The following is a 12,635-nucleotide window of genomic DNA, read 5'->3' as shown; positions in this document are numbered from 1 at the left end:
TTTGCTTCTGAAAAAATTGTATTTTTTAATCCATTGTGTGTGTAAGTTAAGTGCATTAAAAGTGAAGAAGATAGTTAATAACCTGTTTTACGAACGACTTTTTGGGGAAAAAACGCGGTTCTCTTGTTACTAATCCCATTCATGAAATACTGAAAAGCGGTTACTACGTGCGCGAAGTCACGGCCGTTCTCTAGTTGCAATTATTATCAGCCGTCTGCGCCGGCGCTGATTGCCGGCCGCTTTCCAGTGCGAGTGCCGATCGCGCGCGCCATGAACGCGTGTGCGCAGACCACGCCGCGCACGCACTTCATCGAGATCGTCGAGCCGGAACCAGAACACTGCTCCGGACCCCTCCCCCCGGAAGGCAACGTCAAGATACAGAACTATAGACTCCTCAACGAAAACCTACGAGCCTACACTCCCACAGGAGACGTGCACACGTCTCCCCAAAAAGGGAAACTCGTGTCAAGGTTCGACATCTGCACCACGATATCACCTCCACGCGCGAAAATCTTAGAACTCCTAAGGCCCGAGGACCCGGGGCGAGATGCCCTCGAAGCTATCATCAAGCCGGCGCCTCGCAGAGGTCTCACCAGACCTCTGGACGAAGACACCCGGCGGTTTCTCCAAAGAGCTCTACTCTCTCCTAGTCCCCAGAATCTCTCAATGAATCCGACGCCAGAACCACAAGTGCATAGTGAATCGGACCGGCATAGTGATGAGGAAGACGTGAAAAACGCCGAGGAAGTGAAAGTTAGTGTAGTGAATCAAAACTCTAGTACCGAAAGATCTTTAGCTGAGGAACTGAGAGAAGCAGAGGAGGACGAGAGATCGGGGAGGAATATAAGGAGGGAATTACTTCGGGAGTTCAGAAAAAAAGGGGGAGGGTTAAGGGAGGCGTTCGAGCGGGAGCGGATGGGCAAATTGGCGTTGTCTGTGGAAGAGGACGAAGATTGGCAAGAGAGTGGTCTGACTGCAGCTTCGCGGCGCTTGGACGCCCTGCTGGCGGAGTCCAGGGACCTCCACGAGGAGCTGGCGGGCATCCAGGAGGACATCCAGGTGCTGGCTCGGCGCGTGGCCCGCCGCGACCCTTGAGCGTTGGTACCGTTGCTCGGAAACCCAAACGCACGCTATTACACTTGCTTTGCTTCACTTAGTTATAGTTATTTTCTAGAGGCTTTTAATTTGCAGTTCTGCACAACTTTTCACATAAGTGATATCTGTTTTATTGCTTCCATCAGGTCTCAGGGTCTTTAGTTACTTTAATTTCAACTTTACCTCTATTAAAGGTATTGTCCGGATTGATTTAGTAGACAATTAAATGGAACAAGAAATTTAATGTTAATAACCAACTTGTTTGAAAGCGTAATTTCTTTGACAAAGTTTATAATGTATATGAGTACGGGAATTAGTTTCGCAAATTATCATCAATCGTTTATTTATTTGATAGTATGCGTGAATTTGTTAAAATCACTCGTTTATCAATGCAACCTTATCAATATGTTGTTGACCGGGCTATTTATGTGTCACATTTATCAGCAAGTCCTGTTCTCATTAATTATCCTTTTTCTAACAAATATGAGTGTAGGTACAAATAATAAAGAAAGATATAATATATCTTTCTTTATTATTTGTAATGTTACTCTTTAATATACATAATATGTATATTAAAGAGTAACATGTATATTAATTTAATATACATAATATGTACATTATGTGCTAGTAACGAAATAACATGTAATAATAGGATATACAGGTAAATCTAGAAACAGGTCAATTCTATCTTTATGCCAGGCAGCTGAGCGTGGCCTTTCAGTCTTTTGATGACTGTTGACTCTGTCTGCCCTGCAGGGAACATAGACGTGATTATATGTTATGTTTATCTTAGAAACTCACCAAGAACACGTTTTGCACACGTGTAAAAATACAAGTGAACAATAAAACAATTAAGTCCTTTTCGATATAATATTTCAAAATAAATACCAATACCTAAATATTGCAACATATTAATTAATCAATACAGAAATCTAATTACAACAACCGGTTTCAAAACTAGTTCGTTTTTGTAGCGTAAAATATCAACCATCGTTGTATAATTAACTGCACTTTCACTGCGGTCTTCCCTATCAGTTTTTGCACGGCTTACAGCAATATGTGGACACAATGATAACTAATTTAACATAGACATAATATTTCGTTTCACCACGGATCCAATACGGGTTAGGTTTACCTGTAAACGTTGCGGAGGTCAGATGGGAGTCGTTTCGTGTAAAAATTATGTTTGTAAGGTTACTTTTTTTAATCTATCATTGAGCCAAGCAACCGAACGTGGCCTTTCAGTATTTTCAAGACTGTTGGCTCTGTCTGCCCCGCAAGAGATATAGACGTGACTATATATATATATATATATATATATGTATGTATGTTCTTTTTAAACATAGATAACAAAGTCAGTAGAATAGAATAGAATAGATTTATTTTCAAAATTGGATACAAGGTATCACTTATTGACGTCACATCACTTAAATCTAATTATAACAACTACCGCTTCCAAAGCGCATGTGTAGAAGAAGCGGCGGAACAAACTGCACTGCAGCATTTTCATCGGACGTCAATATACAAATATAGATCTCTTAAATCTGTGTAGTATGAATAATTATTGATCTCATAAATTTGTTACTAATACTTTAATTCGCATCTGATTGCAAGTCTAATTCAATTAAACTCTGTGTCGTTCACGGCTGAGTTGCTACACGTTGACGAGACGCGGTCTGGTTTTGCACACGCTATGTTTTTCGTCACTACATTTCATATTTATGCGACAGTGAATATAGAAATCCTACTGTTATCTCTCCCGGTTACATACATACATATAATCACGTCTATATTCCCGGGGTAGACAGAGCCAACAGGCTTGAAAAGACCGATAGGCCACATTCGGCTGTTTGGCTTAAAGATAGAATTGAGATTCAAATAGTGACATTCAAATAATCTCAAGTTTATAAGCCTATTCCTTAGTCGCCTTTTTCGACATCCGTGGGAAAGAGATGGAGTGAACCTATTATTTTTTCTCTTGATGCCGGGAACCACACGGCACGTCCCTCCCGGTTACGTCCTTCCTAAAGGTCCTATGTCCAGGATCAAGGAATGGTAATTATTAACATATGTTGTGGTCATATATAAAAGTGCCGGTAACCACACGGGCATAAACAGTCATGTATCTTTATATACTCGTATAAAATTCTCGTGTCACAATGTTCGTTCCCGTACTCCTCCGAAACGGCTTGACCGATTCTCATGAAATTTTCCCGTTCTCTTCCGAAACGGCTAGACCGATTCTCATGAAATTTTGTGAGCATAATGAGTAGATCTGACAATCGGCCAACATCCATTTTTCATACCCACAAAATACAATACAACGTTTTCCGGGTTAGCTAGTAATGTATATATTTTTTACTAGCGACCCGCCCCGGCTTCGCACGGATGCAAAATTATAAATGTTATTATACATAAAAACCTTCCTCTTGAATCACTCTACCTGTTACAAAAAACCGCATCAAAATTCGTTGCGTAATTTTAAAGATTTAAGCATACAGACAAACAGACTAAAATAGCGACTTTGTTTTATACTATGTAGTGATTATTTTTCGGAGAATAATGAAAAATTACCCACCAACCGTAGGAACTTATCTAGCCTCAGATAATAAATATTATGAAGGGTGGTTTACGTGTTTTTTTAGAGATAACCTATCAAGAATATATAGAACCTTTTTATCACAGAATGCTCTAATAAAAATAGGAACAAGACGGAGTCCTGTTAATAAATGACGACTTTATAAAAAAAATGTATCCACTTCAATCGCCCATAATTTCAAAAAGATTATACTTACATATAATCACGTCTATATCCCATGCGGGGTAGACATAGCCAACAGTTTTGAAAATACTGAGAGACCACGTTCAGCTTTTTGGATAAATGATAGAATTGAAATTTAAATACTGACAAGTTTATAAACCTATCCCTTATTTGCCTTTTACGATATGTATAGGACCACTCTCTTTCCCAAAAAAATTATATGTACCTATACTTTCAACACTTTCAATTATTCAAAGGTGTGATCATGAAATTATAAGCAAGTGTCAAATAAATATAAATATATTTCCAGGCACAATCAGCGCGCGCCTGTCGCTGCGCGGCGGCTGCGCGTGCGCTGACCGACGAGTCGCGCGCGCTGCGCTATCTAGACGACGTTGTAGCCCTTCTCAAAGGGGATGTTAAGTCTGTGTTACGCACCAGGAGATGGCCCTTCGCTATTGGAAGACGGGACCCGAGCCGCAACTACGTTATTTGATCTCAGGTACTATTTATTTTTACATCATTCCTGCTATGCCGTGTGGTTCCCGGCAGCAATACAAAAAAGAATAGGACCACTCCATCTCTTTCCCATGGATGTCGTAAAAGGCGACTAAGGGATAGGCTTACAAACTTCGGATTCTTTTTTAGGCGATGGGCCAGCAACCTGTCACTAGTTGAAACTCAATTCTATCATTAAGCCAAATAGCTGAACGTGGCCATTCAGTCTTTCATGACTGTTGGCTCTGTCTACCCCGCAAGGGATATAGACGTGACCATATGTATGTATGTATGTATGTATGTCATTCCTGCTCGCATAACCGTAGAAAATGGTTGATTTTCCCCCATTTTTCCCACAAACTGATAAACCAAGAAAATCCACTGGCCCTCCACACAGGAGCTGCGAAACTTTTATAGATCGCAATAAATCTGAAAGAGTAACGAAACCTATTTATCGTAGAGGCCGCACTTAATTTTCTTGAGTCTGAGTTTTGTTTACATTGGTCGACTGATTTTGACAAGTCTAGAAAGGAAAAACGATTCCTTACATTGAACAATAGGATAAAAGAGAAACAAAATCTTGTATTGAAGAACTTGGATCAAAAGCCAATTGGAAGGGCAATACATTTACAAATAGTAAACTTACACTAGCTGTGCCCGCAACTTTGTCCGCGTGGAAAAGTAATTTTGGGCATCATTGAAGCCCTCAAAGATGAATAATTTTCCCCGTTTTTTTTTTACTTTTTTATTTCTTTTAGTTGCAGCGTGATGATGTATAGCCTTAAGGCACCCTCGATAAATGGTCTATTCAACGCAAAAAGAACTTTACAATTTGAACCAGTACCTAGTTCCTGAGATTAGCGCGTCCAAACAAATAAACAAACTGTCTGCCAAAACTTCCTTTTTTTCGGTATCTGGATTCGACTGAAATAAACAAACATTAATTTCTCCAATAAGTCTTCATTTCTCTCATCAGCAGCGCCTATATTTGGCCACGGTGTCTTCTGATTTTCCATTTGTTGGAGTCACGTCCCGGGGAAATTTCTCAAAAACGGGGTGTAAGACCGAGACTCACTACACTAGTGATCATAAGTATAAAAATAATACTGTCAATTCCACTCGACCAATGTAACCCTTAGCAAGAGCTGGGAAAATTGTTTCGAGTACAGTTGGCGCCCTCTCGCGGCTGTTTGATAACGAGGCATTCGTCTCAAAGTTAAAAAAGGGATAATACATAGGGATCCGTTTGCAGAACATAAATAATTAACATCTTCACGTCCATATCCCCTGCGGGGTAGGCAGAGCCAACAGTCATCAAAAGACTGGAAGGCCACGCTTAGCTCCTTGCCTTAATGAAAGACATCCATGGGAAAGGATGAAGTGTTCCTATTCTTTTTTTTATTGGTGCCGGGAACCACAAGGCACTAACACGCACATTTACAGAACAGCACAATTAACTAGACATATATTTAATTCTATCCACAATGTAGTACTTTAAATATAGGTTACCGAAATAGCCGAGCTTGCGTGGAAAAAGTTATGAATCAGGATTAAGCGTAAGAAGTATTCAGAGATTGTGGCAAGTGGAAAGATGTAGTCTCTGCCTACCCCTCCGGGAAAAGGGCGTCCTTTTATGTATGTATGTAAAAGGACATGTTTAGCTGCATAACTCTTACGGTAAATCAACAGATCCTACTATGTACTATTATAAATGCGAAAGTTTGTATGTCAGTATGGATGTTTGTTACTCTTTCACGCAAAAACTACTGGATTTACAATGAAATTTGGTATGTTAGTAGCTGAAGACCCAGAATAACATATAGGCTACTTTTTATCCCGGAGTTCCCGCGGGATTGATAGGGTTTCCATGCGGACGAAGTCGCGGGCGGCCTCTAGTATCTTAATATTATTCAGTTTTGATGCAAATATCCGATCATAATTTTACAGGTAAATTCTCTAATGAAGCGAGTGATAGCAATTAGTCTGTATGTTGCCGCTCACCGCCGGAATCCGACCGCGTGCCGCTAACGAGTCACAGGTTCATTACCCGATGGTCTATGATCAAACATTTAGATCAAATTATTTTATAGACATTAGTAGCGTTAATTAGATTCAGCAGCCTGGGTTTTAACTGTTGATTTATAGATTTTTCTACAAAAAAAAAGCATTAAGTTTCATCTCTGTAAAAAAGATAGGTATGCTATATTTGTTAAAAAAGAAAGATCGCTCGCGAAGAAATTACGCTAGTTGAAAAACATAAAGTGACCTTTTTGTAATTCTAATCTTAAAATCGATATGTTATACTATATTATACCAGCTGTCCCGGCACGTCCCCCGTGGATGACGTAAAAGGCGACTAAGGGTCAGGCTTATAAACTTGGGATTCCTCTTTTAGGCGACAGGCTGGCAACCTGTCACTGTTTAAATCTCAATTCTATCACTGAGCCAAACAGCTGAACGTGACCTATCAGTCTTTTTAAGACTGTTAGCTCTGTCTACCCCGCAACGGATTTAGACGTGATTATATGTATGTAGGTCAAAAGTACCCGAAACCGCCGAGCTTGTATGAAGAGAGTTATGAATGTGGATGAAGCGAAGGAAGTATGCAGAGATCGTGGCAAGTGGAAAGTAGTCTCTGCCTACCCCTTCGGGAAAGAGGCGTGATTTTATGTATGTATGTATGTATATATGTATGTATGTATGTACAAATGATAACAATACGCATTGTAACCTAGCTCGCGTGTTGTGCGCCGGCAGCCTTCGCCGACTTCCGTTAGATAGTTTCTCGTGTATGTTCGTCTTTGCCCGTTTGCACTGAACCTTGTTTGTTTGTCATTACCTCTGAGGTAAATGAACTTACTATTGCTGTATTATTATTATATTGATTATGTACATACATACATACATAAAATCACGCCTCTTTCCCGGAGGGAAGGCAGAGACTACATCCTTCTAAATTGACTACTATTGATAATATATTGCTGTAATATTGTAGCACGGATTTATAAGCGCTAGCATCTTTGGAGACAATATCGCCTTGTGGAAGTGATAAGCGACTAGATAATTAGTATCTTTTTGTTCTTTTTAAATTTTAGAGCTAACTCTTGTCGATTTAGTTAAGTGGCGCGGCCGCCATGCATCTTTTCTATATGTATCTAATTCTTTTTTTTTTTTTTAACTAGAGGCCGCCCGCGACTTCGTCCGCTTATAATCAATCCCGCGGAAACTCCGGGCTAAAAGTAGCCTTTAATATGTATGTTATTCTGGGTCTTCAGCTAATCGGTTCAGTAGTTTTTGCGTGAAAGTGTAAAAAACATCCATACTGACATCCGTCAGTCGCCGTTGCATCCTTAGAAAGGACTTATCAGCTTATGCCCACAGTCCAGGAACTTAGATTCACCAGAATATGATGAATTTATTTTAATAACATAGGAATTTGACCTGATCTTGTTAACATAACGTTGTCTGAAAGTGTAAAATACATTGTAACATAACTTTCCAATGGATGTCGTAAAAAGCGACCAAAAGAAAGGCTTTAAAAACTTGAGATTCTTCTTGTAAACGATGGGCTATCAACCTGCCACTATTTGAATCTAAATACCTACCATCATTTAGCCTGTACAACAGAACATGGCCTTTCAATCTTTTCAAGACCACTGGCTCTGTCTACCCCGTGAGGGTTATAGACGTGACTACATAAATATAAATATATACGGGACAAATTACACAGATTGAGTTGGCCTCGAAGTAAGTTTGAAACTTGTGTTACGAGATACTAACTCAACGATACTATATTTTATAATAAATACGTATATAGATAAACATCCAAGACCCAGACCAATCAGAGAAAGTTCGTTTCTCATCATGCCTTGGCCGGGATTCGAACCCGGGACCTCCGGTGACACAGACAAGCGCACTACCGCTGCGCCACACAGGGCGTCGATGTATTTATATACATTGTTATAAAATATACACATAATTGCAAAGATAAAATAGCAGGTTACGTAAGTCAGATAAGAAGTGAGAGGTTCGAGACACATTGAACTAATTTATTTGTGTGTTTGTTTCAGTGCGCAGATAGCGGGAACTCATGGACTACGATGCTGACTTACTATCTCACTAACTAGTCTTATTATTAATTGTATCATGTTATTAATGACTAGCTTTTGTTCCGGGATGCTCTCTCGTGGGAATCTGAAATGTTATCTTTATAAAGTTACTTAATACTTTAAAATGTTGATAGATTCTTTAAGACTAGTTTATAAGTTGTATTTCTTTTAAGGAATTTGTATTTAATCACATTTTACCTATTTATACATCAGATTGTTTAATATGGGCATTCGATGAAATAGCGAAGTATAATGTAAAATATATATTTATATTAATCCCTAAAGGGATGCTTAGGTTGTGTTAGAGAGGTTTAGTTTTAAGTGGTTCTTGATCGATTAAAGTACATACATATAATCACGTCTATATCTCTTGCGGGATAGACAAAGCCAACAGTCTTGAAAAGACTGATAGGCCACGTCAGCTATTTGGCTTAATGATAGAATTGAGATTCAAATAGTGACAGGTTGCTAGCCCATCGCCTTAAAGAAGAATCTCAAGTTTATAAGCCTACGCCTTAGTCGCCTTTTACGACATCCATGGGAAAGAGATGGAGTGGTCCTATTCTTTTTTGCTATTGGTGCCGGGAACCACACGGCGCGATTCGATTAAAGTAATTGAGGAATAACCCCTTTTCATATAAACAAACAAAGAAAGTGCATAAAGTTTTTCGGCAGTTGACTGTACATACAATAAATTAATATTAAAACAATACATATTGAAATTTCAGTTCTGTTCAGGCCAATCGGAAAAAGTTCTTTTCTCATCATGCCCTGGCCGGGATTCGAACTCCGATGTCACAGACAAGCGTACTACCGCTGCGCCACAGAGGCCGTCAAAAATCACTCTCATCTCTGCGTGTTCCCGGTTGCACCCTCCACAGAATTGTATCGAAGCCCGGGGTCCCCCAATTAACAGGAATATAACCCAAGAATTAACAATTTCAAGCAAACACCACAACTTCTTACAAAACCTAGACCTCAAAAATGTAGTTTTGCCTAATTTAAATACGATGTGGGTGTTCTTACGACATTTTCGTGTATGTGACGTTAATTAATGTGTTTTTAAATGGCTCCCGGTCCTGGCTCCTGGCTTCCTGCAAGTCATTCCAAACGGCCTAATGATGTGGCGGAGTTCTCGAAGTTTCGGGAAAGAATAAGGCTGAGTTTACACTAGAGATTGACGAGTATTAAGCCAAAAAGCTGAACGTGGCCATTCAGTCTTTTCGAGACTATTGGCTCTGTCTACCCCGCAAGGGATATAGACGTGACCATATGTATGTATATATTGAAGAGTGTGGGGTGCATAGGTATAGAAGTGCAGAACCAACTTTTTTTTTAACTAAAGCAAGGTTTTATTAATAAATTGGCACCATATATTTAGTTTGTCGTTGGTAAAAGGCTTTATTGGTTCTAAAGCTTTATTTATATCGCTTGTTTTGCTACAGAACAACATATAGAATTATTAATTTATCGAGAAAATGCATAGATTATAATAAAACAAATTGTATGTACCTGTTTTTATGAAGTTTGGGGAGTTAGTTCGTTACGTACTATCTTAGCGCAGAATATACATATCTGTTGAAAATGCAATTAACAATAGTAATACCGCATATTCTATATCATTAAGCAAAGAATGTTGATGATTATTACCATCTTCTGTATTGAGAAGAAAAGAGTTACAAATTGTATAAATACAGTTGTAAATGAAATTAATTTTAAAATTGTTTTTTAATGTATAAATTCTCTATCGACTGTACTTGCCCCTCAAAGGTGTAAATAAAAGATTTATTTTAAAAAAATATCGTTTTCACTATCCTATATCAAGATTGCATGAAGAGATTGATGACTGTACATGAAGCAAAAGAAATTTGCATGGATCGTGGAAAGTGACGAGATGTAGTTTCTGCCTATCCTCCAAGAATGTATCAAATCACGCGTCCTTCGCAGAGTGGTAGACAGAGACCACATCTTTCCACATGCCACGATCCCCGCACACTTCTTTCGCTTCATTCACATTCATAACTCCCTTCTAATAAGCTCGTCGGTTTCATATCATACATACATAAAATCACGTCTATATCCCTTGCGGGGTAGACAGAGCCAACAGTCTTGAAAAGACTGATAGGCCACATTGAGCTATTTGGCTTAATGATAGAATTGAGATTCAAATAGTGACAGGTTGCTAGCCCGTCGCCTAAAAGAAGAATCCCAAGTTTATAAGCCTATCCCTTAGTCGCATTTTACAATATCCATGGGAACGAGATGGAGTGGTCCCATTCTTTTTTTATTGGTGCCGGGAACCACACGGCACATGTTAAATATCAAAATTTAAATTAACATGAGATGGAGCGTATAATGTTGTTTACCATACAGCGTTTAGTTGAAAAATGAGCGGCCCCATCTCCTTGGGGTCCGGGCACAGGGCCTGACCCTCTCCATGTCACCTACAGGGATTACCGGCTGTTTTACATTTAGGGTTGCCACTCGTTCAGTTCGTAAATTAATTATTATATCCCTCTCTCTTTTTACTACGCTTTTATTAGCTTGAGTTGTATCTATGTATGTAACGGAATCTTTGAGCTTAATTTTCACTGGTTTCTAAACGTCTGATCAACTTGGAACTTTGCACACGTATCAAGGACCGATGACAATGCAATATTTTGATAAGAGTTTCTCATTATCCTTATTAAAACTGCCAGGATTAATAAATTCATTTTTAGATAGCTCTGTCTCTCTTACTCTCCTACGAAGGCGTAGGAGAGTAAGAGAGACAGAGCTAGCACGCTAGCGATTTCTGGAGTTTACGACTTACTCTTTCGAACTTGCGTGAATACTAATAAGCCTCATACACGTAGATTTACTCTATTTGACATTTATATGAGATGTTTGATGACAACCTCGATTTATTAACGCTTTTCATTAATTATTATTACAATAAATTAATCAGAACATAAACTTTGAAATTATTTTACGAAACAAAACTTTCGGAAGTAAAGAGGGAATTTATCGTGATCAAAATAATTTTAATCATCAAATATCGAGTAGATTATAATCTACATAAATGAAATTAACAAAAATGAATTGAAAAAAAACCAAACTGGAACTTTGCATCTCGTTTTGATTGTGTTAATATATCCCTCGGTTTCTTTTCTCTCTGTTATATCTATTCTGATTGATTTTGTGTCAAGGTCAGTCCTGGCCTAGCTTTGGACTTACAGTCGATAAAGAAGGAATTAAATATAATAAAATATATCGAACCATAAATCACTGACTAAAACGTAAATAATTTTCATTCAGAAAAACAAGGCTCGACCTTCATACAATGATCTATATTGGAAAAAGTCTGTTGCACGTTAATTATGTCAGTATATTATGTTGTTATCTCTTTGTCTTAGATGGTTGCGAAGGTCTTTTCTAGTAAGAAAGTTATACTAGAAATGTTAACTTCCAAAAAATAATCGTATAAAAAAACCACTCTTTTATTGCTAATCGAACTAAAAAATAGAAAATAAATAATAGTTTAAAAAAACTAAAAATCTACGCTTTTATTGCTAATCAAACTAAAAAATAGAAAATAAAAATTAATGACAAAGGAATTATAAAACAGTAGTAGCAAGTCGAACAATCAGTTATAGTCAATTACCTCCGATTAAAATTATAACAAAATTAAATTTATAAACAATACAATTTAAATCGGAGTAAAAAGCGTGGGGTGCTTGATGTCGTAAATATTAAAAACATTCTATTAGCATATATTTATGACAAGAGAGTTATGAAAATGAAGTAAAATGCACCCCACGCTTTTTACTCCGATTTAAATTGTATTGTTTATAAATTTAATTTTGTTATAATTTTAATCGGCGGTAATTGACTATAACTGATTGTTCGACTTGCTACTACTGTTTTATAATTCCTTTGTCATTAATTTTTATTTTCTATTTTTTAGTTTGATTAGCAATAAAAGCGTAGATTTTTAGTTTTTTTAAACTATTATTTATTCTACATCCTAGTGCATGATAGTAGAGCTAAACTATTTACTCTTGCCCGTAATTTCTCGTCGTGAGAATTTCTTCAAGTAAAAGTGCTTCAAGTAAAAGAAAGAGATGGAGTGGTCCTACTCTTTTTTCTAGTGGTGCCGGGAACACATAATCGGCCTAGAATTTAAACAGACA

The 12,635-nt window shown here is 38.0% G+C and overlaps 1 protein-coding gene across 2 annotated transcripts; it reads left to right on the top strand.

Moving 5' to 3' along the window:
- The first annotated feature begins 205 nt into the window (after nucleotides 1–205).
- On the top strand, nucleotides 206–10,231 carry LOC106136840 (uncharacterized). Of its 2 annotated transcripts, XM_013337499.2 has the most exons (3): nucleotides 206–1,059; nucleotides 4,167–4,358; nucleotides 8,425–10,231. In XM_013337499.2, exons 1-2 carry the CDS (start codon nucleotides 271–273, stop codon nucleotides 4,350–4,352), a joined length of 975 nt encoding a protein of 324 aa, XP_013192953.1. In that variant the 5' UTR covers nucleotides 206–270; the 3' UTR covers nucleotides 4,353–4,358; nucleotides 8,425–10,231. The 2 variants fall into 2 exon arrangements, with proteins under 2 accessions (XP_013192953.1, XP_013192954.1); XM_013337500.2 differs by lacking the exon at nucleotides 8,425–10,231 and having other exon boundaries at nucleotides 206–1,097; nucleotides 4,167–4,307.
- The last annotated feature ends 2,404 nt before the right edge of the window (nucleotides 10,232–12,635 follow it).

This window comes from Amyelois transitella, chromosome 2, assembly GCF_032362555.1.
Source record: "Amyelois transitella isolate CPQ chromosome 2, ilAmyTran1.1, whole genome shotgun sequence".
Taxonomy (NCBI): Eukaryota; Metazoa; Arthropoda; class Insecta; order Lepidoptera; family Pyralidae; genus Amyelois; species Amyelois transitella.
This window is presented reverse-complemented; position numbering and strand designations above follow the sequence as displayed.

What these genes read in the sequence shown, in the direction of transcription:
- LOC106136840 (XM_013337499.2), top strand. Translation starts at nt 271, where the DNA reads ATGAACGCGTGTGCGCAGACCACGCCGCGCACGCACTTCATCGAGATC. An exon ending in GCATCCAGGAGGACATCCAG is followed by an intron (nt 1,060 to 4,166) that starts GTGCTGGCTCGG and finishes ATATATTTCCAG; the next exon opens with GCACAATCAGCGCGCGCCTG.